Here is a 27,955-nt window from a genome sequence, read left to right as displayed (position 1 = left end):
CTCTCTCTGCCTCTCTGTTTCCTTTCACAATGTATTGTTAGTTCCCTTCCGTTGTTGCCACTGGGAGTTTACGTGATCGGAGATTAAGTGGCTCATGATGGGAACTAAATGGTGTTTAGGCCGCGTTTATGTAACCTTACGATTATGCCGCCGGCACACGGCAGGATTGTGGAGACCCGAGTCTAAATGCTACATGTTTTCCGCCACGCATTTAATCCAGAAACATATTTGGGCGTGAACCGCATTAGGCTTTTATCTTATTGTTAGATTACATGTGACGCACATTTTTCAGGATGGACAAAATCTTAAGATCGCATAAACATATATTTTAGATATAGTTTTAATAGAAAAAAAAATAATAATCTACTTCAAATACAGCGAGATTAAATTTTTTTTAAATGTCGATTATCTCGGCACCGATAATGCCGCAAATCTAGATATGAGAGAATATATAATTCCCAGAAAATTATATTCCATTGTTTTTCTACTAATTTTGCGTAACACTTTATCGAATACCTTTTATTGCACTTATCACATAATCGAGAAGTTACAAATAATCTCTTAATCTGGGCGTGAATAAAATTTAATCGATCGAATAAATTTGACTTGAAAATATTGTGATTGATTTTGTTACGTGATAGGTTTGAGAAGAAAAAAAATTTATAAATTAATTTCAGATTTTGCTCATCTTTACTACGAAAGTTGAAACTTCCATCTTTTCAATGTTTTCTTGTATACATCCACAAGAAGTGAAAACTTTCTAAGGAAAGCTATAACCTTGCTTAGCTTTCAAACTATTCCTCCGAGAGAGAACTCTCATCGCACATACAACAGAGAACTTTTATTAATTTCTTCTTTCGTATTGTTTCCTTATTTTTTACAATTTGCCGTCGACTTATTGTACATTTGCGGGGGGAAAAGAAAATGTGAAAAAATATTATGCATAATGTGACTTAAATTTGAAATTAGATTACTTTGTTCGGTTTCTAAAATATTTTTTTAACGATTAAATATTTATTTGTAAATTTATTGTAAGTTATTCAATTAATTAGAACCGATATAAATTATACGCAGTAACGTGTGCCCGAAAACGTATACAATAATCGCATACGATACGATAATTAATTTGTGATAATTAACGATTAACTTGTATTTACGTGAAAATTTTTTAACAAAATACTTTTATACGCTGAAATCCGTGACGTGATATATTAAAATAAACTTCTTTCTTTCAATTTATTTATTTATTGATTTAAATTCATCATTTTTAATTAATTTTAAGGGGGAAGTTATTTTTAATTTACCTTTCCAATTTGTTCACATTTTCTTTTCTTTTGTTTTAGAACGGAGGGTCAAAACGTCAAGCCGTTTTACTATCAAGGAAGAATGTGAGTGTTTTTTTTTTTTTTAATTTCACTCTTTTCTGTTACGTTCTACAGTATACGATTTTAGGAATATCTTTAATACTTGAACTAGGCATTGAACTGTTATCATAATAATTCACCCCGTTAAATCATAATGTAATAAACGCTAAAAGATCAATCTGACGGATAATTATCACATTTTCATCGACGAAAATAAACGCAGGTATTATCTCACGTGAAAATTTAAACTTGCTAAAATCGTACAGCTTTCATTTAAAAATAGAGACAGTTCTCTCTTTCCTGGAAAGGAAATAAAATTGGACATTGAAAATTGGATGGAAGATAAACTTTGTAGGGGGAAGCTAAGAGTGTGTCAATTTGCAAACGAGAAAGCTCGAACGATGGTATCAATCCTTGAAGTAGTTTGTCGCGAAAAGGGTCGCGAGACACTCGACTTCGTCCCATATGTTATCCAGAACGCGTTCAACTTCGATCTGAATGCGACAGTTGGTCACGGGACACTATTGTCTAGTAGGAGTTACATCTCGAGAGCTTTATAGCCGATACCGTCGTCCACTCAGAGAACGTAATACTCGCGCGGAATGCGGGCGAACGTAAGCACGTTCTTATCTGAGATACGTATAAAAGCCGCTTTGGTTCGCGATTCAGGAAACCCCTCTTGCGTTCATTTTTGCAATGCGAAAAATCGTCGCGCGATGAAAGAGAGGCGTTCGGCACCCCGCCCTTCGCGCGAAGATAGAGAAAAAGTAACAGTCACCGCTCGCGAAGTAATCCTTCACCCTGTGAAGCAACACGCGTCCGTCACCCCCTGTCCCTCCTCTCCCCCAGACAGGGTGGTACATATTCATCGCGGAGCACATGGCGCGACGTGCAAGCGGAGCACCAGTTGTCGCGGCACGTTTCTGGCACGTGCGAGCACGTGACCGTGCTGACGAGTGGATTGTTCATTCCAACGTTTCTCGTGTGCACTGGTATACGAGGACTGCCTTCCCGCTGGGTTTGTTGCCGATTTTCGTGGGCCGCCCGTTAATTGGGAATAATCGTTTAGATGGCTTCGCGGCGGACTTTACAGTTTGGTTAGACGGGGGACCGCCTTTGTGGGGAAGAAAAGGGAAAAAGAACTCTCCGATGAAAAACGTATGATCTGAATCAGCGTTTCGACGACATGTCGCCTGTTCGCTTTTGTTGCAAATTTAATTTTTAAAGTGTTTTCTTGGAGGGTTTTTTTTTTCTGATTAACTTTGCATTCGCTTCTGCCGTGAAAGAGTCCTCGCGATTTGAGAAGTAGCGGAAAAAGAAGGAAAAGCTTTCTTGACAAATAAATTTATTTTATCAAGTAATCGCGACGAAAGGCTTACGAAATACGCGTGAATTAAGTGTTCGCGTGCACGACGAAAAATTCTTGTTGCCCTACATACTGTAGCTTAATAAGTTACGTGGAGAGTTAGTATAAAAGTACTTGCCCGAATCGATAATGCGTGCTGGTGTTCACGGCTCCATTAGGATAATTGTACGCTCACGCCGTTTCTCTTCCCGTATCTATAGCTATCTGTACGTCTATCTATCTCTAGTCCCCCATAGTCGACTTTCTTTGGCAATCCCATTGCCCCTCTCCCTCTCAGGATAGGTAAGTGGATGACGTTCGCGATAACATTCCGGAGAATCGAAAATTATTAAGTAGCAATATATTAATAAAATGCAAAGTAAAAACTTACCGAACGCGTTAAAAAAATCGTAAACGCATAAATAAATTGAGCCTAACAGTATTATCTATATTATAAAAAATAAATACGTATAAAATAATTAAAAGTGGCGTCATTAAAAAAAAAAGGAAAAAAGCAAAATCTGTCTAATATAGTCGTCTAGTCTCTGTTCAGCGCGGACCATGTATCTAAACAGATATCTTAATGTTTTTCGTCGCGTACTTGTTTACTGTTGTGTGCTAATCTTACGCAACGTTCGCTCGACTGCCGAAATCGTCGGGCAAATCGGTTCTCGCCGCCCGCCGCTCCGCGCGTCCTCCACCTTGCGAATTTCGAGCGCAAGGTGCCGGCCGATGAAAACACACGCACGTACTAACACTACCGCGGCGATCGACTGCCGAATTCTTCGGGCAAACCGGTTCTTGTCGTCCGCCGCCCGCGCGTCCTCCACCTTTCGAACTTGGAACGAGAAAACTGCCGGCCAGATGTAAACACACGCACGTACTCACCCTACCGCGGTGATCAGCGGGTCCAGCGAATTCGGCAGTCTAGCGTTGCGTAAGGTCAGAACGCGCAGACAAACTTAGCACGCGGTGAAAAACGTATAGATATCTCGCTTTTCTAGATCGTTATCAGCTAGTAAAAATTATCTCGCACCTAGTACGTTTCGAGCGTTACATATCTGGTTCGGTGCTGGACAGTTTTGTAAACAGCCACGAGATAAATCACGAAATCGCGAGGTAATTATTAGATAACGATGGGAATCAATTTCCACTTGGATGCGTTTGAAAAAAATGACCATTCCGAATTATTTCTCTTGAAGCTAAAGAAGTTTGTTGTTCGCGGAACGTAGCCGTAGGAAAATTGAAATCGATCACGGTCATTGCTTCACGATTTTGTCGAGTCTATTGTAGACGAAATAGTTACTCCCGAACAATATAACTTGACGCGGCACTCCTATGTACTCACCGGAGGGATTCCACACGATCGTTTACAGTCACGCATTGGAAATTGCGCGTAGATTTATGGTTAAATTGAGGCAATCCGTAACCCAATTCCCATGCTCTCGTCACGTAATCGTCCGTGAAAAAAAAATATCCGCGTAAGTGAATGAAACAAGCCGGTGACGGCGAGGACGTCAACGTGGAGGAGTGCCGAACCATCACGCGAACGTCCTCGATATATTTTTTTATACCGAAAGAAACGCTGGTTTAATTGTCGTCCGGTGTTATCGCATGCACACGCTCGTTTCTCATGACCTGGGCGCGCTCTGCACCTCGAATCGTAGATTATTTAGGCGGAAAAGGAACCGCCCATGCTTTTACCGCGAGGTGAATAGACCATAGAGGAGGCGTTAAGTACGACTAAACCGTGACATCCGGGACGCACGAGTCGACACGTGACATTTTCAATACCCTTACGCCAAGTGCTCGCCGAGGCGTCCTGAGAGTACCCGAAACATCGTTATTGCGTGCGTGTTACATATGTATATTCACGCATCTCGGTATAAGATATTTTTCGCGCGCGATTATAATATATTAATATATTATACATGCGTATAACGAACGATATTCGTAATTTATTATTTTGCCAATTTGCATGAATGCGCAATAAACATTAATTCCCGTCAGATAATTTAGAATTTCGATGTGAAGTCTGCAAACGAAATCGAGAGATCGTTTATCCGTCAGTCAATACATATTTAATATGATGAAAATAACCCGCAGATATTTAAAATTCGAGTGTCACCCGCATACCTCAATTAGAGCAATGAACGAATTTAGCGTATGTCATTTGTAATAATGGGGAATTATTTATCATGGAGCTTAACATTATCCATAAAAAAAAAAAAATTAAAAGTTATCAGATCGCGCAACGCGGCCTAAAGATTTTTCTTAGACATCTCGCTCGATATCGACCGGGAGATTAATACAATCTCGTCATGAGCGAGCAATCATCGCTCTTGTCATCGAGTCTAGATGAAAGTCAACGCATCACGGACGAAATCTGTGAAGAAGAAAAACATATCGTCCCCTAATAGCCCTCATTGACAACCATAGCAAAGACGCGGCACGGTTTTAGGGTAGCGCCCTGTTTTCATTTCAATTTCTACCCCTTGGTGCCAACCCCCCGTTAAAGGCCAGATGGTGTACGATGCGGCTCTTTCTCTTTTATTCGCTATCTCTTTCTCTCTCTTTCTCGGTCTCAGAATGATCCCGCGTATCCTACGCGCTTGTATTCATGCCTCCTTCATTCCTTCCCTTCTCCACCTCCTTCTCCGTCATCGCTTTAGCTGACTATGAGAGATCGCTATGATTGAACATGTCAATGTTTGGTTTGGCTTATACCAGCCTGTAACGCGGTTAAGGCATTGCCCGGTTTCGAGGGTTCGCGACGATCTTGACTATGCTTACGTCCTTAGTGGTTTCCGTCACGCGCGATTTACTTTGCGAAAAGTATATTACGGACTTTCAGAGCACTCTTCTTTTTTTTATTAATTACAGATTATACTTGTAAAATTTGCAATCTTTACAAAATACGAAAAAATAATTTTTTTTAAATTGAATTACCTTTGAAATTAATTATTCGGCGGACAAAAGTTATAGATCAAGTTTGTACGAATTCATTACCGTCGAGGACTCATTAATGAACACGCGTGACCCTTCGCATGCGTTTTCCGCGACAGCGGAAAAATAAACCGGCACGGGGGTGAAGTGTTTAAATTTAGACGAATGAAATAATAAGATCAAACAGTAAACAGCCGCGGATGAAAGGTACCGTGTGCAAACAGAAGCTCGCGAACTGGCGAGGGTGCACTCGAAGAGCGTGCAAGCGCTTTCTGAAAATACATATCGCGATTCTCCCGTGGGAGTGCCGCGGTGCTTCATATATCGATTGCAGAGGCCGGGCCCTCTCTCTTTCTCTCTCCCCCGTTCTCTTTGCGGTTGCAGAATGGAGAGCTTTGGTAAACACACAACAAACGCGACGCGCTAAATAATATCAGAGCCGACCGGCGGGAATAAAATTTTATAACGTACCTTCCGCCGCGGGCGCAATGGAGGAGTTCTCTCGATTTATATTTAATACAACATTTCCGAATAAAACAAATAATATAAATTTCCTATGTTATTTCGAACCGACACGGTCATACGCAATGAACATACAGTTAAGTTTATTTAATAAACATTTAAAAAACGCTTTAGAAACATTTGACGGCGTCAATTAAATTAATGTTCCTTGCAAAAAATGGTCGTTATATAAATATGTAGCACGAGCTTTTTTTTAAAGCCATTTGCAGTTGTAAAAATTATGTATTCGCAATTATGTTCAAGAGATTTTTTTTTTTTTTTTTTTTAATTCCGAAAATTCGGTAAAAATTTCAACAATCGGATTGAATCCGTGTGCTTAATTCGCCAGAACGTGTTGGCGTTTGAAAAATGAACCGAGCGAATTCGTTACTCCGCCACGCGGGCGGGAGCGGTGAAAAAAAATCACGCGGAAAGATCCGTCGGTGCCGCGGTTGAAAGTCATCCCGTTAATTGTCGGGGAAGAGACCGACAAATCATCGCGAGACCGACCGCAAGCCCCGTAATTGCGGGCCTTATGGTTTCGCCGATGGCACGAGTCGCTTCCGCAGCTGACCCGGCCAGCCAGCTTGGCTGGTCTATATCGAGAACGCAATATCCCGGAACACCCGCGGACCGTGGAAGCCATAATATGGAGCAACGCCCGCTTCATGGAACGGAGTGATTCACCAAAATGCACGACAGATGCGCGATCCCTGAAAGATAGCCGGCCGGTAGTAGCGTTAGCTCGGAAGTAGCCCGATAACTTCTGGAAGCCCTCGCGAGGACGTCTCGCTGGGTGTTTCTACACGCGGTGATCTCCCTGCTCGTTGATGCTCGTTAACCTCGACGTTGAGCGCATCACGCTACCTGAAGGGGTGTATACGTTTACGAGGGGAGAAAGGGTGAGAGAGAGCGATAAAGGTGGTTACGGCTTTTCATAAAATTGCTGGATTAATTTATGAAATGTTTTAGCGACGCGATATAAAATTGCGCGAGTATAAGCCGCCAAAAGACACAAGCGTCATTGAAGCATTTAAAACTTTAACTTAATTAAATTTGGATTTCGTAGCTTTAAATCGAAAGACTTTGCGATTATTTAATTAATAAAAAAAAATGTTACAAAGTAAGATCTGATAATCTATTTACGTAAAATAATATTTTAATCAAAGTTGGTAATTATTATAACGTAATGCAAATATATAATACAAAGTTTATCAGGATTATCTTTTACATTTTTTACTTTAGTCAATACAGTAAAAATTAATTGTCCTGGTCGCGTAAGTCACTTATGACGGTGTTTGCAGCGCGAAAATGAGGGAATCGCGCACATAATCATACGTGACAAGTGACGGCCTCGTAGAAAAAAAGAGAGAAAAGCGAAAAAAAGAGAGCGAAGTCAGATCCCCGCGTTTCGATGAGGGCATCCCAAGGGGGAAGCTCACCCCTGTCGTATTCACGGTACACCCACGCACAATGAGCGTCCCTAATAGGTACACGTAGTCTCTGATTAGAATCTAGGAGGCCCCGTTTTACGCGGGAAACACCGCTGACTTTTATAGATGGGCGAACATGTTCGGCCGAGCGTCGAACTCAAACGCGGCCTTTGTTCGCGTCGCGAAGAACGGATCGCGCGAGGGATTAAATCCAGCTTTGCGCGGAAGGCCCCGGACTGACTGATTTCGGGTTTGAGAAGTAAAACGTAATCCAACCTTTCGACGATAAGACCGTAAAATTTGTATAGAAAATCGTAAAACGTAAAAAAAAAAAAATTTATTAAAGAGTCAGCGACGTTTGTATCGTATCGGGGAACTTTCACGAGTAGCGCGATTCAACCATCGCATGTCCTGCCCATCTTATATTTATGCAACAAGTTAAAAAGTGACGCGACGTGTAGATCGATCGGATACGAACCGCACGCGAAAGCTACTTATCTGTAATTATTTTAATTGATCGTAATGTATGATTTATGGCCCATATGTTCCGATACAAGCAACAATATTTTACATACGACGCGAAACATCAAACCGAAACGCAATGTTTCATTTTGCATAAAGAAAAAAATGTTATAAAATTCCGAATTTACGAGGCAACATACCTATTTAATTAAATTCCGTTGGAATAAAAATCATTTAAATTATCGATCGAAATTATCATTAATTAATAAAGTTGTACGTAAAAGTTATTAAATTATGCGCCGCAACAGGGATCGTTTGTTTAAGTTTAAAGTCTTTCGAAGCAAGACTTGGAATATTATCTCGATAAAACGTACGCCGATCATCTTCTCGGAATTGCACGGTTAGAAAAAATCTGTAGAGTATCGCGGCGTAACGCAGGGTGACGCAATGGTGCGCGCACACGCACGCTTCGGATTATGGTTCGAGCACGGACTCGACATTAGGTTCTCCTGGGACGTTATTACCGTAGCTATGATGCGTGGTGCAAATAGAGCGTACGCTCGCAGCCCGAAAGCATTATGCTTGATTACCCATTTTGCCGAGGCACGGACGCCAGCGAAATCGTTACGCGCATAAATGCACGCAAGCCCTCAATTACAACCAAACGTCGAAAACGATATTACGTATACGCGGAGTGTGTGCTCGGAAAATATTTAAGAGAAATATTGTTTTGACGATGATGTGCAAATGTGAAAAAGCGATACTAAATATTTCCTTCCCGTTTTCGCAGCTGTTCCTTCAAATTACTTCACTTCGATTTTTATATCAGAAAAAATTCTATTATGCAAAATGATACTAAGCGCCTCGCGTTGCAAACTACAAAAATATTGCACCAATTAATAAAGAAGTACAAACCACAAGCTAAAAGACAATATTCTCTCTTCGATTAATTAAATAAAATTTTTGATTGATTTTATTACAGCGGAAAAAATTCAACGCGCCGAATTTTAATGTTATAAATCAAATATTGACGTTTATTTAATTTTGTATATTTTGCTTCGTGAGAAAATTTGATGCAATTAATTCGCGACTTCCGCGGGTATCATCGATTACGATCAACCCCATCGAGACACAGTTTCATTATTAAATTCGAATCTCCGTCTGATTCGGTCCTCTCCCGTGCCGTCGGTGGAGAATTGGGACGAGATCGCCGATCGTGAGAGCCCACATCCCTCGAGATTGCAGGGAACGGATTTTATCAGGCTGCGGTATCCCGCGGGAGAGTTTTCTTAATCGCTTGGGTAATTATTACAATTTATCGTGCGGTACCATAATTAGCGTTATTCAAATCATCGCTGCAAGAGTGAATTATTATCGAAAAAGAATTTCGAACGATAAAACTTTTCGACGTTGGGTTTAGGTTTAGAACGAAATATCCTGACGCTCGCGTAATGAAAGGATCGGCGGAGATTTTTCTCAAATAATCGACGAAACGCGACCACCGGCAAAATGTGCGTCACGCGTGCAACATTTGTCAATGTCGCGGACGCGAGAGAACCGATGAGAGAACGCGGTCTCTGGCATCATTCTCTTCCTCACCGGCTACTTGTTCGCCGTTAGCCCGACACGTGACCGGATAATTGTGTCCATTGATCCTGTGCGATCGATAGCACTCGGGGCTCATCCCTACAGGTTTTCAGCACGCACCGCAACAGTAACAGGTGGAGGTTCAAATGATTTTCGTGCGACGCCCTCGATAAAAGGGCCTTTTCGTAACTTTTTACTATCTGTATTTTCGATTCTAGCGAGCGTGACGTAGTTTAAATTTTCTCTTCCATAATTCGTTAACTTATTTAATATAAATACCGAGAATTAAAATTATATTTCTGAATATTTTTACTGGGAATAATTAATGAAAAAATTAGTATGAAACTAGCACGCTTAAGCATGTGACAAAAGAAAAGCAAATACATATTCTAATATTTGCACATAATTATCGATATTGAACGGTCTGAGTCACGTATAAGCCTATTTCGACTAATCTGTACAAATAACGGCGCGTGTAAGAAGTCGATAATGATCGTTATCATCGGATTGTCGTGTCCACTACGTGATCTCCGGGTAAATCAAAGGATGACGATGCAAACAGAACGACGGCTGAGATTGTTTTCACCCCTATAAAAGTGTATTTGTATTTAAATCTGTACTAATATTTCCATGATTCATGATTCCCATGATTAGCGCGTTTTTAGATGCACGCGAATTAAGCTGCGCTCGGGACGATTGAGGGGGAAGGGAGGGGGGGCAAAAATTTCGCGGGCAAGGGCAAATTTTGTCGCCGACCTTTCCGGCTTGGCGGCGACCGTTCGCCAGCGGTAACGAGGGGGTGCACTGTCAACGCTCGTAAAAGCCGGCACGCGTGTTTTGGGCACACGTGCACCGCGGTCGATGTGCGCGCCGGCTTCCACCTACCGAGACCCGGCCAAGTCTCATGCCTCGCTGATTTCCCGGGGGAATTCCGGGGGCTGGTTCGTTTCAGAAGTCTCGAGTCCCTGAAACGACCAGACCTTTTCGTGTCGGCTGCTCCGAAAATGTGCGCGCGACATGCGATGTTCCCGATGATTACAGCGACTCCCTGATTTCGCTTTTGCAGCCCACGCCTGCGATCCGCACAGTTTTTGGAAAGCACCTAACGCGGTAAGGAAAACATACGTACGAACCCCACGGGACTCTAAACATTTCTCAAACTCGTGCCCCGCGTTCTCGTTGACATTATAGCGCTCTTTAGTTTCTTCAAAAAAAAAAAAAAAAAAAAAAAAAAGTTAGCGGGCGTCTAATGGAATTCGAGATTACGAATAACAATTGCGAATACAATAGGCCTCGGTAATGTTGCTAAAACTCTACGAGTGCATGTAGTTCTATTTTTTGTTACCCGATGTCCGCGAATTTATCTCTCTCCTCTTCTTTCACTCGGACTCGACTCCTGGCATTGAAGACCCCACGGATTTCCCCAGCGCAATATGCTAGCGCGTACATTGGATACTCTTGGGTTTGCTGTTTGTCGTTCCGTTCCCATAACTCCCTGGCGAATTCTCTCGGTCTGTTACTTATCTCTGGGGACGTGCGCCAGTGATATAATGTGAGAATCGAAACGAATCCGTCGCTACACGCACCTCGTGCGACAAACTCGCGTCGTCGCGGAAGTCTCGAAACGAAGGTACCGCGACAAATCCTAGCAAATCTTATAGCAAATCCAATCCGCGTATTCCTAAAATCCAACGAAACCTATTTCGCCAATCGATACAAAATACACTTCCAAATATAATTACCTAATAAAAAAATAATTACCTAATAAAAAAAATTAATAAAAATTATATTTCTAATAATTTTGAAAATGTGTAATCGTCAATCATTCGCATGAAAGTGAAGTCGTAAAAGCAGCTGCGTTCGGTGAGCCGAGAAAAATAAATTAATAACGTCCCGCTACGTCGAGCACCTTGCGGCCCTTTGATTTCCGGCTCCGTTGACCTTTTCCGGAAATAACGTGCTCGTGTAGAAACGGCGACGTCGCGCTCCGTTTACGAATTCTAGTGAGAATGATTCGTCAATCGGGAAAGGAAAGCGGCGAAATAATAAAGGTATTAAAGACATCTGCCTTTCCGGCTTCGAAAAATTAAATCAACGTACCGTGAATAAGCGCGAAACTAATCTTCATTGAATGAAAACCCTTCCTTTGATTTTTATCAAATATTATTTTACCTGCAAATTTTACGTTCGCAGTACGAAACAAAAATGAGATTTATATTCTAAAAATCCCAGCAATATAATTCTAAGTTGTTTCAAAACTGCAAATTTTACAAATAGCAAAAAAAAAAAGAAAAAAATTAAACCGCCGCCACGTTACAAAAAAACAAAGTCTAACAAATAGCTTATACATATCTATACCTAATTTTCGATCGAAATTATTTCATCCGGCGAATTTTGAGACGTTAAATTATCCACTCTCGTCCGCGGACTCGGCGAGTTTCGAACGAATCGGTTTAAAGAGTTCGTCCCGTCTAAACGAGCGTGTAACAAGAAGCCACTTGGCCCAAGTCGCCCGGTAATAGATTAAACCCATCTTCGACTCAGCCCTCTCTCCCCCCGTCCGTTGCGAGAAGCGTATATTGTCCCCTTAACACCCCCGTCCCGGTAGTTTCGCTTTAGTTCACTTGACCCTACTTGTCTCACCCGGGGTCTGGGAGAGCAGCCCATTTCCACCCTCGGATCCACGGCTCTCTTCTCCGCCCCATTGGCCCTCTGTCTTCTCCCTATGCCCCTCCTGACCGTTATCTCCCTTCGTTTCGCCCTTACGCGTGCGCTCGGTACCCGCACGTTGCAGCATCCGAGCGCGCTCCTCTTTTTCCATCCGTACCACCGTCTTACATTAACGCGGACCGAAGAGTTCGAGCACGGTTTCTCGCAGAGAAACCCGAAAGCAGAGACTCTCAGATAAGTTAAAACTCACGTAGCAAAAGTGACAAAGCGAATCGCAAATAATGATGTCAAAAGCAGAATCTATATGTTAATTATAAAAAAAAGGGCTTCCGTTATCTGCTTCGATTTATCTCTTTTTTTTTTTTTTATTATTTAATTGAAAGCTATTGGTCCTTCGATTTAAAGAACGCGATGACTAGATCGGTGAAAACTATTTTCGTTAATCCATTAAGAACCACGCATGTATGAATGTTCACTTTTTAATGGAGAAAAAGAAGGGAAAAAAGCCGCGCGCGGATCCTTTTATCTCTTTATTTGACTCGAGACTTTCAAAGGTTTTGAGAGACACTGCTTCGAAAAAGGCCACCTCTAGTTGCTTCCTTCATATGTGCTTAATACGAGCGAATGTGGAAAACAGACTGCGGCGGGGCGCGGCGCAGAGTCCACGCAATTTTCTTAATGTACTCGCTAAATGTTCTAACCCGCGGTACATATACCGACGTTATGGACACGTAGACGCACATGTGCGTGCATATGAGCGCGTGAAATATTTCTACTACGCGCGTTATTACGTGATTGTGAGCTTACGTTACGATTCGCGGAAGTGGGTTAAGTGAATGCCAGTAAAAATGAGATCAAAACGAAACGTCATCGATTAGATACAACCCATTTAGGACGAGAAACACTTGCATAAAACGCGGCTGCAAAACGTCGCGCGTTAATCGAATGCGCTTAACTTTTTAAGATACGTCAAAAATAATTAATTTTTTTTAAATAATTTTTTAATCAATTCGCGAACGTTGTTCGGACGAAAGTGACGAATTCGCCGATTAATCGTCCAGGTACGTCCTTTTTTTTTTTTCCTACCGAAGAAGCGAGCGGATAAAATGTTTAATGGGGTAGCTAATGTCCCCATATGCGTGAATCGAAGCTCGCGCGGGTATATCTCACGACACGCAATGGGCGGTACGCATAAATAATGCGTGCGGGGTACCATCCTCCGGCGCGAGGGAACCCTCGTCTACTCCATGTGGCACTTGCTCTGTCCGTACCTTTACGAGCGAATTACCGAACCCCGTTACTTTGATAACACAGTTGATGGCTATCGCCGATGGCGTCGAGATTTAGCAGGTCTTTCAGGCTTCGCGAATTATCAGGATTTTTTTTTTTTTCGAGCGCGATTAATCGCCCCCTTTCCGGCTTTAACCGAGATCACGAAGAGGGATGGGTCTTTTGTCGTTAGCTTATTTTTGTACGTAACAAAGTAGATCGATATAAGTACAAAACGTTTCCTTGATTCTTCTTTAAGAGACATTAAGTTAAATATATATTTCACCGACGCATTGCGATTAGAAAAACTAAATGTAAGCGAGACCGACGACTCGAATGATTCGTATAATGGCAGGGTTTTTGGAACAAACGACCGTACCGATCATTTGGAGAAGGGCAGTTCAGTGTCTGGTGCCTTTTTATCAAAGATCCGTCAGCCGCGACGCGTATTACGCGGCTCCGCGGACACATTGTGCACATTTTATACGTATTTGCACAATTCTCGGCGACTCCTGTACGCACAACGAATGGGCCAACTGTTTATGAGGCCGGGGGTACGCACGGTGGGGCACGGAGACGAATGCGAGACGGCTCGCTTGCCATTTTATCGATTGGAAGATATTGGATTTATTAATATCGTTGGTTAGGCACGTCGCATTCGTTTTATTATCGGTCGGGATCTCCCTCGCTTGGATGTACGCGGCCGGATGGCGCGGATTTTATATTCACGGGCGAATTTCTTTAAACAGCAGTCGTGAAATTTTAATCGAAATGCAAATCGCATTGCAGTTATATATTAATAGACGAAACTATGCACGCGCGGCATTATATTTGAGGGATATTAATTAATTGTAATAATTTCTTTTACTTACATTTGTTGCTTTCGATTAGGTTAGGGTAAGTTGCTTTCCGTCCGTCCTTCCTGTCCTTCCTTCCTTCCTTCCTGTCCTTCGTGGTAGTAATCCGGATTATCCTGACGTGTTGTAGCACTTCACATCACTCGACACTGTATTACTCTGCTTTGCTTTTTTTTTATAATCACTGTCACTGTCATTAACACTCACACGAGAAACGGACGACCGAAAGAGTGACGGGAAATTATCGCGGCGATTTTTTACGATTTAAATTAGGAAGCGCGACGAACGATCATCTGTTTGATAAATTTACTCCCGATATTCGTAGTGTTATTTACGTAAAGTGAGGTTACTTCTGATCCTTCGATCGATCCTCGGTGGTGAAATCGAAGCCGAGAATGCGTCAAGCGGAGAATAAGACGGGCGGCGATGCGGAATGTTCCCCGCGTATTTAATCTTCCTCGAGTTCTTCAGAAATCACGTCCTCGAAATAGGATGAGAATCCCGGCTGTGACGAAGATGACGCGCGAATTGCAGATGTCACCACGTAATGGCGATCGCCGGAATCCGCTGAACGTCGCTGATGAAGATGGCGCGTGAAGTAGGTTGGTATCGCCGGACGCGCGACGAATTTCAGGCCGGACGCTTCGCGCGTTCCGCTCGCGACGTAACCTAGTCGTTCCGACGTACTTTTTCGAAGCACGAAATAAGGTTCAAAACGACAAATGGGATGGCAAAAGAGTACAAAAAAAGATCGTTCGTACCCGAGTCGACGACGTCGATACTAATTTGCATGCGAGATTATCCTATTCGCGGTCGAAAATACGCGAAATCGCGGAGCAATTAACAGCACGTCCTCGCGTCCGAAGCTCCGCGACTAGACTAAAAAGATGGCCGCTAGAGATTTCGGGCCTTAAATAGAAAGAGACAACCGCATAAAAAAAGTGAGACAGACGATATGGTCAACCGCTAATTGCGCTGTCTTTCTCGCAACAATAGAATTCGACGCCGAATTTTAATTACGTTTTATTTATGAGCTTGCCGAGCTCGAGGATTAATAAATTTCTATATCTTTAACCATGACTTTAATATCATTTTTATGAGGTTGAGATAAATTTGTGTCAAAATCTAGATACTTAAAACTTGTCGAAATCTATCTAAATCGGTAACGAAAACGTGAAAGTTTCCCATGCACAAGTGCATCAAGTTTAGTACGACGGGCAAATGAACGTCCCGTATGTCGCTCAAGTCCATTTAATCGTCGAAACGCTTGAGAGAGATCTCTCGCTCGGACCAGCGACAATGGTTGTCGTCGGGCTTTACGAGGGGGTCTTTCGCGAGGCTTTGCGACCTCGGATTCGGTTCGAGGCTAAAGGGAGAGGACGGGGTGCTTTCGGCTTGTTCTGCCATGTCGGCGCACCCACGCGAGCGCCCTTTTCATTCCGCGTCGCCCTTCTTTGTTGCACGTTTGCGCGGATACGCACTTTGAGTACGTTTCACCTTTAGCTAGACTTTCCTCAACGCCACCCTGGACGCCGACACAATGGCACATCTGGTACGCGAAGTCGCTCGCGTTGACTGCGTTTGATTCGAGAAATTTTCTCTGCCGGGACTAGACCTACGTTTTTAAATCCCCGAGTGAAATAATTAAAGCACCATAGCATTACGAAATACACGCGAGTATTGCGCTTCTCCTCCTCTCTTGTTCACGACGGATTGATATTAATTTTCGATTGAACATTAACGAACAATAAACAACAACGATCATTATAATATAAGCTAGATTACCAAAAAGTTGCCACGGTGAGGCGAAAAAGATCTCCGTACTGGCAGAGAGGTATAAAAAGCATATGTGTAAATGGGGCAAAGCGAGCGGCATAAATTCAAATCTATTTACGCGGTAAGGGTAGGATAATTTATCGCCCGCCAACGTAATGGAAACGCCCATGGAGAAAGAGATCTCCCCGGTGCAAATTCGATTATATGCAGTCGTATCCCCCGAGTTGGACTACCTCCGCAGGTCTTCCCGTTCCCGGCCGTTTTCTCCTCGGGCTGGCTCTGGAACAAGTTAAATTAAAAAACGCACCGCGTGTATGGACCTTTATATTTCATAGCGGTCGTCTATCCGTTCGTTAATTGCGAGACTAGAGCCGCAACAATTGGTTCCAGCTGGTTTGTATGTTCCTGGTGAAAATTGAAACCAATCGAAGAAGACGTAAAAATTATCGTTTAGATGAGAGAGATACTAGGATGTTTAACTTTAACGGCGCGAACCCCCGCGGCGATGCTTTTTATGATGACGGACGACTCCTAGAGGCGCGTCGACGTACATATATGCGACGGAAACGACAAAGGGTGGGCTTGCGTGATCGAAGCTTGGGCGAAAGAACGTCTACAAAGTCACGAAATTGTGCAGTCGCAAAAACCCTCCCGCGTTACCGACGATTTTCAGAAAAGATCGCCACCATTAAATTAAACTTTTGCGTCAGAAATACTTGATACAATTTATAAATAAGTTTGCGTTACATTCCAAAAGTTTCGCTATACGAAAATGATTTCTCGAGTCTTTTTTTTATAAAAATAAAAAATAAGTTAATGGCAAAATCTACTCTGTAATCCTGGGAACGATACAAATGTCTTTTACGATTGAAATGTTTGCTGTATCTTGTGATATATGCGACATATATTTGGTCCATTCGCATGAATAGAAATCAGACGATTTCTGACATTCATTTGCCACACGGTTTATTCCTGGGACACCCTTTTCGACAACGTGACGCCGGCAAAGCGTATGCATGACAGATTTTATGGGCATCAACCATACGCATAGAAAAACGCCGTGCCATCTGTTACCTCGTGGTCAGGTGGAAAATTTAACGATCGTCGCGATGCATTAGGGAAATATCGCACTTCGATCGATCAGACCTTTATACGAGCTAGACGTCTCTGCACACGTGAAATACGCCCACTCGAACGTGCTTCTATTTCGCATTTCGCTGAATAATACGCTAATTAAATCAAATAAAAATTACTGTAAATATTTCACGCGAAATAACATATATATCTTTATTTAAAATAAACTTTTATTATAAAACAGTCGTGAGATTTGCTCGAACAGAAGTTTTATAACGACGACGATTTAAGAGCTCGAAAGTGACGTTGTTTTTGGGATCGCAAACGCCTCGTATTTTTTTGTTTTGAAGGAGAGGACTCGAGCTCGTCCAGCGCATAAAAAAAACGTAAACAGATCAACTCGGCGATCGCTCGGCGAGCTCGGCGTTTCCGAGAATTCCGTGCGAGAAGGACAGCACGCAATTGACGATCGACTCTATCGTCTGTCTCACTTTTTTACGCGGTCCTCTCGTTCTCTCTAAGGCCCGAAATCTCTAACGGTCAGTCTAGTTGCGGAACTTCGAGCGTGAAGACGTGTCGATAATCGCTCCGCAATTTCGCGTATTTTTAACCGCGGATAGGATAATCTCGCATGCAAATATGTGTCGACGTCGTTGAATCGGCAACGTACGATCATATTCTGTACTCTTCTGTCATTCGACTCGTCGTTTTGTGCCTCATTTTGTGCTTCGAAAAAAAGCTTCGGAACGACAAAATTACGTCGCGGGGGCAGCGCGCACGGAGCTTCCGTGTATTACTTCGCGTCGGGCATTTCCGAGATCCGCTCCCATCATTATTTTTTTCGGCAAGTTCCGGCGATTGCCATTATTATTGCGCGCGATTTCATCAACGTCGATCGCACCTCGCCCATCTTCTTCGTCGCGGCCGGGGTTCTCATTCGGTTTCGCGCGAGTGATTTTTTATAAACTCGAGGCAAATTAAGTGCGCGAGGAATATTTTCGTATCGCGGGCCCATCTCGTTGCTTGGGGCGAGCTCTCAACGTCATTCATTCTGCCGCAGAAGGAAGGACGGAGGGAAAATAACGTACCCTAACCTAACTGAAAGCTACAAATGTAAGTAAACCGGCAACACGCCGTCAATCGTAGATCACTCAATTGTAATTATCTCAGAGAAATTAACTAATGTCCGAATCTAATGACGCGCGCGAAGCTCGCGGTCTGTGATCTCTGGTAAAATTAATTTTTTAATAAAAAAAAATAAAAAAAATTCTAGTAAAATATTACAATATCTTTTTTATATCAATTTTTTGTTTTTTAACGCCTCTGTCGTGCGAGTTAAGTTTAAAGTAGAAAAGCCAGTAAAAAGTAAACTAAAATCTAAAGAACTATTCCGTAATCACAGCTGCAGGTCTTTATAATCTACGCGTTTTATGTATGTACGTCGGAAAGCTAGCGAACGTGACTTTAGAGTCGTGTGCGTCAAGCTTCACGTGTGCCGCATGTATGTACCGCGCCGGCCGGTTGCCGAAGACCGATTTTTTCCCCGTTCTCTCGTTCCCTGCTTCTGCCGCCTAGAGTTACGTACGTTAGCCGCTGTCGCCGCAGAAAACGCTATATCTGCTTTTCGGTGTACGTGCGCAATCGATCCGCACGGTCGGAAATACGCGCGGGCTCAGGGGGGTGGAAAAAAGAAAGAAACAAAAATGATGGACGAGGAAGAAGACCGGAAAAAAATATACGCGAATGATCCCGGGCAAGATTATAAAACGGCGTCTCTCATCCTCGTGAAGGTTCTTAATTTCGCTCAGTTTCTTTTGTCCTCTCACCTTCCCCCGCTTCTCCTTTCCGCTTTTCTTTTCTCTTTGTCTCATTTTTTTTTTTCTTTCACTCCTCGCTCCGAAACAGACGTTCTCTTTTCTTGCACAACAGCCCCGCGTTGCTTACTGAATCGAAAAGAATCAGCAGCTCAAAGGAACTCCCGAGGGATGACTCTCAAATTCTTTTGCGCGACAATTCCAATGAATATTGCCGACGGGACGCATTAATAAGCCGCGACGAAGCAGGGTTGAATTATTAAACGCAGGCAACGCACACAAACTCATATTTCGTGGGTCTTTATTACTTGAGAAAATAAGCTTTACATTTATTACACTTTTCAAGTCTCGAGCAATTTATTAATATTGCAATAATTGTGCTCTATGTTGTGATCAAGATATCAATAATAATAATTTTATTCAAGTTTAATAAATGACGCGAAATAAATATATTTTCCCCCGTGAAAGACAACTTTGATATTTTTTTACAGAATAACCATTGATTTTTTTTTCTTTTTTTTTTCTACAAATTAATATCAAGCATTATAAAATCTATCAAAGCTCAGCGTTTCTTCTTCAAGGCGTGAGATTTAAATTTCAACAATGTACAATTGATAAACGTAAACGCGAGGGATCGGATTATGTTCGTCCACGTCTTACTGTAGACACTCTCTGTCCGAAAGGATTAATATCGCCCACCATCGGTGAACATCAGATGACGATAATAGTCTGCTCGCGTCTCGCTCCTCTGAATCCCTCATCCTCTTATCTCCCGCGCGAGGTTGAAGGTACGTAACGGCACCCCTGCAACGCGGTTCTTGAAGTTGAGTAGGGTTGGTGGCTTGCGCCATATTGGGAGGCGGTCGATTGTTCCTCCAATCGGTACCTACCAGACCCGAGCGTGGGTGATGATAGCACCCAATGATGCAAGCTTTCACCCTACCAACCAGCCACCACACCCACGGATATCACGTGCGCACAAGCAACATCGTTCCTAGCAAACTAGTCGTGCGCGTACCCTCGTACTGAACTTGTCGTAACGAGCCCATGTCTTTCCTAAGCCGAGAAGTGTTGGCGCGATAAGATAAACTTGAACATAGTTAGATTTGTTTATTCGGATTACTGAAGCTCCGCGACAAGTCGTCATAGTAACGCCGATCTATAATTTTAATTTAGATTAAGTTTATTTCATACAATTTTGTTAACTCTAAGTGTCTGCTTGAAGAATAAGCTTTAACCAAGGACGGATTACGTGCTAATGACAATTTTTACAAGCGCGAGCAATAATTCGCGCCAATGACAGATCACCGGAAGTTTTAACGAAACGTGTCTTCCTCAAAATCTCGTGATGAACTTGGGAAAAAAAAAAAGAACATTTTGTTTAAAAGTCTGAAGTTTAAATTCCATCGAACACACGTCTAGACAGGTTTTTTTTTTTGTTTCAAGATACATTGTTGCTCTGTCCTACTATCGTGCCTCGTAAATACCCATCAGCGATATCGCGGGCATTTTTTTTTTCTTTCGCATTTTCTTGATAAAGAGAATCGCGATCACGCGGAAGCGATATGTCTCGATGTGATATAGAACGTTGCACTCGCTGAAACTGCGAGAAGCAGCGCAGATAATAACGCCGAGTGTGATTGTATTTGCGAAAACGCTGACAGTTATGACTAAGATGAGACTGGAGTTGTTGGGGTGCGATGCTCTTCCTCTGGAAGGGATGTACCGCTCGCGACGGCACGACGTCTTAACGCCGCAGAGTAGTCCGGAATCGCGCAGCGTTCGCCAGGAACAGCGCAGTAGCACAGGCAGCGTTGACTCGACGATATCACAAGGTGACATGTATCCGCTAGATCAGCCTACCTTCGAGCTCGATCACCTGCCGCTGCATATCCCAACGATCCTTCATTGTAAGTGTCGGCAGACGATAGCACCGAAAACTAAAGATTATCTAATCCCCTCGTTCCACCCCACATTCTTCAGATTCAAGCTTTCCTCGACCTTAATTTTCGCGATAAGGGAGATTGATATTGTGAAACGTTTCATCTTGGCAAAGTGTACAATGCACAGTTGCTTTAAATATACTAATATGTGTAACTAATAGTATTAAGCCTCGCTATCGAATTTTAACGTACACATAGAATGAAAATAAACGTGTAAATATATTGTTAATAATGTTAATCTTTCTTTTCTTGTGCATCTGTTATATCGTTTCGTTGATCTATATGTTGCAGCCACGATACCAAAATGCGGCGGATGTCAGGAAGTGATTTTGGACAAATACGTTCTAAGGGTGCTGGAGAGGTGTTGGCATGCGAGATGTCTAACTTGCAGGGACTGCGGTGCCAGATTAACCGACAAGTGTTTCGCAAGAAACGGCCACGTGTTCTGCAAAGATGATTTCTTCAAGTAAGCACCAATAATTGCTGTCACAATGTTATTTGCGTACACGTACATTTTTTTTTAATTATTATACATATGTATAAAGAGTAGCACACATTTTTTCTTTTTTTTTTCTTTTTTTTTATTTATAAGATAAGATAGCATTTTTTTTTTTTTCTAAAAAGCTGAACCGATTTTTACTCATTTTTATTTTTTATTTATTCTTGCCAATTTTAATTAAAATTATTAAACTACCTAAAAATATTTTTGTTATTTACATTTTAAATGGCAGTAAGATTAAAATAAAAGAAATTAGTTTAAATTATAAAACTCAATTATGTGTAATAATTATGTAACAAAAAAATTTTGTTTGTAACGCATATCGTTATTACATTCACATTGAACGTTAAATTTGATGACGAGCGGCATTGTTGTACCAACTATATGCATAGTTTTGTCATTAATATGTGAATGTAATGTGAAAATATTGTATGTTGTTGGTGTGGCAGGCGTTTCGGGACAAAATGCGCGGGCTGCGGCCAAGGATTGGCACCTTCGCAGGTGGTACGGAGAGCGCAAGAGTTCGTCTACCACCTCACGTGCTTCTCGTGTGCTCTTTGTTCTCGGCAACTAGACACTGGCGATGAATTTTATCTCATGGAAGATAGAAAGCTCGTCTGCAAGCCCGATTACGAACAAGCAAAAGCGAAAGGTAAAAAATTATTTTTACGTATCCAGATAATCAAGATAACGTTCTCTCCAAACGCAAGATTTTTTGCAAATTTATTCTTTATTTAAAATACAACTTTTCCAAGAATTTATAGCATTCTATATACGTATTTTTATTGTTAATGACAAAAAAAAAAAAAAACGTGGACGAAAAATTGAAAGTAAATAGCGTACACATTCGAATTTTTAAAAATATTTCTAAATAATTTTTTTTTAGATAAATCATTGATTAATTAATTAAATAACAATATTTAAGATATAATAAAAATAATAATAATACGTAATTTACGTATATAGAACTAGCAGATGGAGGAAGTATAGATGGTGATCAGCCTAATAAGAGGCCGCGGACAACGATCACGGCGAAGCAGCTCGAGACTCTCAAGCTGGCATACAACACCAGTCCGAAACCGGCGAGGCACGTGCGAGAGCAGCTGTCTCAAGATACAGGTCTTGACATGCGCGTCGTTCAAGTTTGGTTTCAGAATAGGTAAGAAAATTGGATATTGATATCGTGAGCTTATAGGATTTCCCATATTCCAAACTCTTTCCGCAGAAATATTTTGTATATCTTACGTTACAACTAAGTATACGTGTGTCCTGTATTTGATATTACTTAGAGACTGAAATTCCAGAGAAGTAAAATCCGATTAAACAATCTACAATTACGTGTTGTATAAATAATAAAAGGTATACGCAATTTAGATACTAAATAAAGAAGCTAAATTAGGTCAATTAATTTGCTGATTCCTTGATGAAATCATTAAATGAAAAGAGAACCGTTAGCTTATCGTCAGAATTCTGTATTAGCGTCTGAGGTGGTCTCTGATATGGTTTCTGAAGCCGTTCATGACTGATTGCAGCAATCAGATGCGGAGATGTTGAAAGATGTTTCTCTTATTTTTTCTCCTACGCGATACAATTAAATAATTCAACTTACGATGAAGAAAATTAATAATTATGCATTATACGTATATTATTTGAGTTGTCTAAAAGTTATTATCAAATATAATACATGAAAATAAAATTATTATAATAAATTAACATCCGCGCCTTTCTAGACTTATTCTACGTATCCAAGATCATGATATGCGTAAGTACTGTACTTTGTAACCGTCAATACATTTTTCCCTCTTATCGTTCAAGTGGTACTACGCGATATTGTAGGCAAAGTGACAATTTGTCGCGAAAAATCGTTTTATCAGTAAAAGGAGAGTCCTAGTCGCTGACCGCAGTGTCTTATCAAATGCGAACATTGTTAGAAAGCCCGTGAAAATAACGTCAAGGATAAGTACACGAGACCTATCAATAACCACAGATAAATTCCGCTATATATAATATATATAATACGTAAATTTGTAAAATTGTACACGTGTAGTTGCAGTTTTCCAGAAAATCGATACTTGGTGTAACATGAGATTAATATCAGACTGTCGAGATAAGATAGTCTTTCGCTATTCAGTGAAAAGATAATGAATGTAGAAATTTATATGAAATATCGGAGGTATGAGTATTTGTTGTAAATAATCGAACACCTAGCACAAAATAGTTATTATTCCAAAATTCATATTCCAGAACGTGTTACTTTTTTTTTTTTAATTTATCAATGTTCAATATCAGCATTTACCAAATAAGTAAATTACAGCGATTTAAATAAGAATGCATCTTACTACTATCATTTATAATTAATTATTTACATTACGGGTTTTTTTTTTTTTTAGAAGAGCGAAGGAGAAAAGGCTGAAGAAAGATGCTGGCAGAACAAGGTGGTCTCAGTATTTTCGCAGTATGAAAGGCGCAGGTGCAGGCGGTCACTCGCCTAGACACGATAAATTGCTTGACAAAGACGAGTTGAAAGTAGACTTAGACTCCACCTTTGGTCATCACGGTGAGTTGTATATTATAATTGCATTATAATCATCTTAATGTAATTACAATTATATGTATAATTATGTACCATAATTATTTCTAATCTCGTTAGTCGCTTCCGAAATAATTTAAAAGAGTAGTAAATTATGATATACGCGACGTTAGCTCGGCTGCGAGTAAGTGTAGGTAATAGCGAGCATAAATTCAAGGATCGTCCGCAATCTTCCTGAAATCTCGGACACGGTGAGCCGGCAGTTAGCCTCCGCGATCTCCTGAATATTTGAGGAGATCGTCCTCCCCTCAGATAGCAGGCATCTGAGTACTGGGAAACCCAGACACAATGGATGCCGCTGCCTCAACTTTTGACTTCTAACGTGTGGCACTTAGAACAATCACTATAATAAAAACTATTTCTTAACGAGGAGTTTATTCTAATCTTTAATTTTTTTTACAGATTTGAGTAATGACAGCTACGGAACAGTGGTGAACATGGGCCTGGACGGCGAGGGTGCGAGTCCAGGCGGCGGTGGAAATGGAGCAGGAGGTGGACCACCCCGCGGATACCTGGGTGCGACGACACCTCCGTATCTTTCAACGTCCAGATCACCGTCCTTACCACCTCAGTTCCCGTATCCGCCGGACGCTGGTCTCTCGGTGTACACCACTCTCGGTAGGCCTGAACGCTAATTGCCAAGCAATATATTCTTGAAAGATCACGCTCTCGGCTCTCCCGAGATATATCTTGTTTAGTTCCTCAACTACGTCGATCTTCAGTCGACCGTATCAGGAGCTCTTAATTGATTTTTTTTAATGTAATCTTTTAGTTTATTTCAAGCTAGTCATACTCACTGGTGGTCAATAATACGCTTGATTTGAGACAAGAAAGCGCTCGAGCATTAAATTATTCTATTGCAAGAATCGAGACTTTACGACTGACATGAACCTTATGATTCCAGGCGGACCGGGCGGCATGGTGCCAGGACCAGCATCGGATCTGAGTAACGAGTCGAGCGGAGGTGGTGGCGGCGGAGGCGGCGGAGGTGGCGGTGGTGGTGGTGGCGGTGGTTACCCCGATTTTCCGCCGTCACCGGACTCCTGGCTCGGCGAACCACCACCCCCTCATGCTCACCATCATTCCCATTCCCATTCTCATTCCCATTACGCCACATAACCCGCCAAAACCGCGCGTCGCCAAATACCGTATAGAATAACGTGCTGGCGGAGCGGGGCATTTACTTGAAACCGTCGTCGTTTTCCTCATTCTTGGAGAAACTGAGTAAGTTTCTTATTTCGATACAATAATAAATTTCGTAAACTTCATAAAACACTAAATTATCCGGAAACCTCCATTGCTACAGAAACACTAAATTTGTTCGATAAAACCCGGTTTTATTTGAATGGAGATTGACTGAAGAAATCTTTTGTATGCGCAAAAAATTTCTAATCTTTTAATTAATCTTTAATTAACTATAGCTTACATTTTTCCCCTATAATTTTGCTGTATTTTTTATATACCTAAATTATATTTATTTACATTCTTTTTTTATTTCTCTATTTGGAATTAATCGCGAAACTTTTCGTTGAAATTTGAATAAATTCTGATAAATTGCAAGAAAGATCACGAGAAGATCCACGAAGACGACACGACCTTTTCGGTAATAGTGAAGTGAAGTACGGTGCTTGCAAATGTCTCGCACGGTTCAAATCCGCAAGTTATTCTACGGCGGTATTTTACACCGTCCCTCCTCACGTCAACTGAGCGGCCGTATCAAAGCCCATGTCTTCATGGCGTATGTACGATTCGCATTCGATACTACGACTAATCTAAATATATTTATGTACAAGTTCCTCGTTTCTCAGAGTTTGATTGTCGAATAATAAAATAATAGGAAGTAGTATTAAACGTGCCCCGGACTGTTCACGGATTCATTCGTCGTCATTGGTAATATCTTTTAATGTTCGTGAATGAATATTCGCGAAATTGAGATTTTTTTTGGCTATACTTGCGAAAGCGCCTATGCTCCGATGTTTGAGATTTCATTACTTAATATTTTTTAATGCGCCGCCTGATAATAAATGACAGTATTTATTGATCGGACATCCTAGATCGATGAGATTATCGCAAAAGCTTTGGCGCCCGTGTTGTAGCTTTTTTTTTTTTAATAAAGCACATGCAAGTTTTGTTTTTAAGATCCTAATATGGAACAGATACTAGTATGGAATGTTTCGGGTTCAAGTAAATTCGCATTATATATAACATTATACATACACGACGAATGTGACCATCCGTATAATCATGCCACTGCCTCCAAGTCCAATTTTCATAATACAAGTTTTTACAAAAGCTTGAATTCTGAAAATTGGTCAACGGGCATGCGTGTGAACGATTTATCTTGCTTGCGTGTGACTAGAATCTTGAAATGTGTGTTGTAAATAGTACGAATTAGACCCGTAGGAAAAGTTTATCCAATCCAGGATATCCGATTTAAGTAATGGCTTAATTATTTGCATTAAAACTTTTTTTTATTAAATTATATTAATTTGATAACCAGTAATATAATTCATATTTATATAAACGGTTGTGTTTTCACATTTTTTATTACATAAAAATATGTCTTTTCAAAATCGAATAATGTGGATTGAAAACTTTTCTTTGCTAGTTGAAATTGTGTGAGAAAATTGACGTGCAAGTGTCTCAACGTGCACAGTGATGTTGCGTTAAATAATTATTGCAGTTTAATTATTATATATTTGCAAATACTTCTTCAGATACGCGCTGTCCATATTGCTCCATCGTAAAACACACGTGAGCACAAAGCAAACGCGAAGTGGCTACAATCTTCGAGTGGAATCGTGCAATTTTGTATATTCTGACTGCTATTTTTGTGCGCCGATCTGTTGTGCAATCAACGATCAAAATTATAATGACATCAAACTACACTCGGTTGATTGATTAAAAAAATTACGTAAGTCGTCGATTAATGATAACTCGTCATTGTGTATACAGAAAAGAAGTCGAAAATCGTTTTCAAATCGTAAATTATAAAATATGTTGATAATCAAAAAGAGAAAGAAGAGAGAGATAAATTAAATGACTTAAATAGATGATTAAATTTTACGCGAAATTTTTGCAGTAATAATAGGAATCTTTTAAATTAATAAATATATTACTTTTGTAACTGTTATATTAATATTCTCATAAATTAACATTTAAAATAAATACAAGACATCTTACAGAGCATACAAGAAGTGTATGCTCAATAGTATTTTACAGCAAAAATATTTCAACGGTTTTGTAATATAGAGAAGACAAAAGTAATAAGTTGATTAATTATTTGGATTATATTCTCTCATATTGTTATTAATTGGTATGTTGGCGTGCAGCACAAGCAGCAGAAACGATGAAAGCACAAAAACGTCACTGTAGAATTGTATATAATATAACTCGGTACTGCTCCCAACCCTTATTCCCATCATGCTCCCTTCTTACATGCTCTCATATACATTCTGCCAACGGGTGAGATTATCGCGAACGAAAGAAAACGGTAAGAAAGGTATATTAGACTTATAAGAAAGATTAATGTTGTACAGTATTTCTCTTCGCTCCTCGCCGGATGTGCAGTTGAAGGAATTCGCGCGTCTAGCGCAATTCATACACTTCACATCACTATGAGTTATTACGGATCTTTATATTATTATCTAGTCATGGAGTGATAATAAAAATTCTATCATAATCTTAATTTTGTAGTGCTAATTATATATTTACTATTTACTAGATATTACAGAAGTAGGTAAGTAAAAAAATGACAAATCCGTAAATTTTGAGTGATTTGAAAAATGATGAACTATAAGTAGGTGGTGATTCAGTGATAGGCGG

General features: G+C 40.9%; 2 protein-coding genes across 4 annotated transcripts in view; one reads left to right on the top strand and one right to left on the bottom strand.

Moving 5' to 3' along the window:
• The window catches only part of LOC139106238 (aromatic-L-amino-acid decarboxylase), a 45,002-nt gene extending 29,798 nt beyond the window's left edge, over positions 1-15,204 (bottom strand). The window contains exon 1 of the mRNA XM_070662818.1: positions 14,450-15,204. The gene's annotated coding sequence lies outside the window, so the exon portion shown is untranslated. The remainder of the gene's footprint in view (positions 1-14,449) is intronic.
• Positions 1-27,818, top strand: part of Lim3 (Lim3 homeobox protein) — a 36,357-nt gene extending 8,539 nt beyond the window's left edge. Inside the window, exons 2-8 of one of the 3 annotated variants that reach the window (XM_070662819.1) lie at positions 1,344-1,388; positions 21,333-21,507; positions 21,990-22,192; positions 22,507-22,699; positions 23,931-24,097; positions 24,533-24,748; positions 25,035-27,818. In XM_070662819.1, coding sequence (XP_070518920.1) covers positions 1,344-1,388; positions 21,333-21,507; positions 21,990-22,192; positions 22,507-22,699; positions 23,931-24,097; positions 24,533-24,748; positions 25,035-25,249 — 1,214 coding nt within the window. In that variant the 3' untranslated portion in view covers positions 25,250-27,818. Of the gene's footprint in view, positions 1-1,343; positions 1,389-18,423; positions 21,009-21,332; positions 21,508-21,989; positions 22,193-22,506; positions 22,700-23,930; positions 24,098-24,532; positions 24,749-25,034 lie in introns of those variants that run through there. The other 2 variants (XM_070662821.1, XM_070662820.1) reach the window with 2 other exon arrangements.
• The last annotated feature ends 137 nt before the right edge of the window (positions 27,819-27,955 follow it).

Source organism: Cardiocondyla obscurior, linkage group LG10, assembly GCF_019399895.1.
Source record: "Cardiocondyla obscurior isolate alpha-2009 linkage group LG10, Cobs3.1, whole genome shotgun sequence".
NCBI classification, from domain to species: Eukaryota; Metazoa; Arthropoda; class Insecta; order Hymenoptera; family Formicidae; genus Cardiocondyla; species Cardiocondyla obscurior.
The sequence above is the reverse complement of the archived record's forward strand: the minus strand, read 5'-3'. Positions and strand labels throughout refer to the sequence as shown.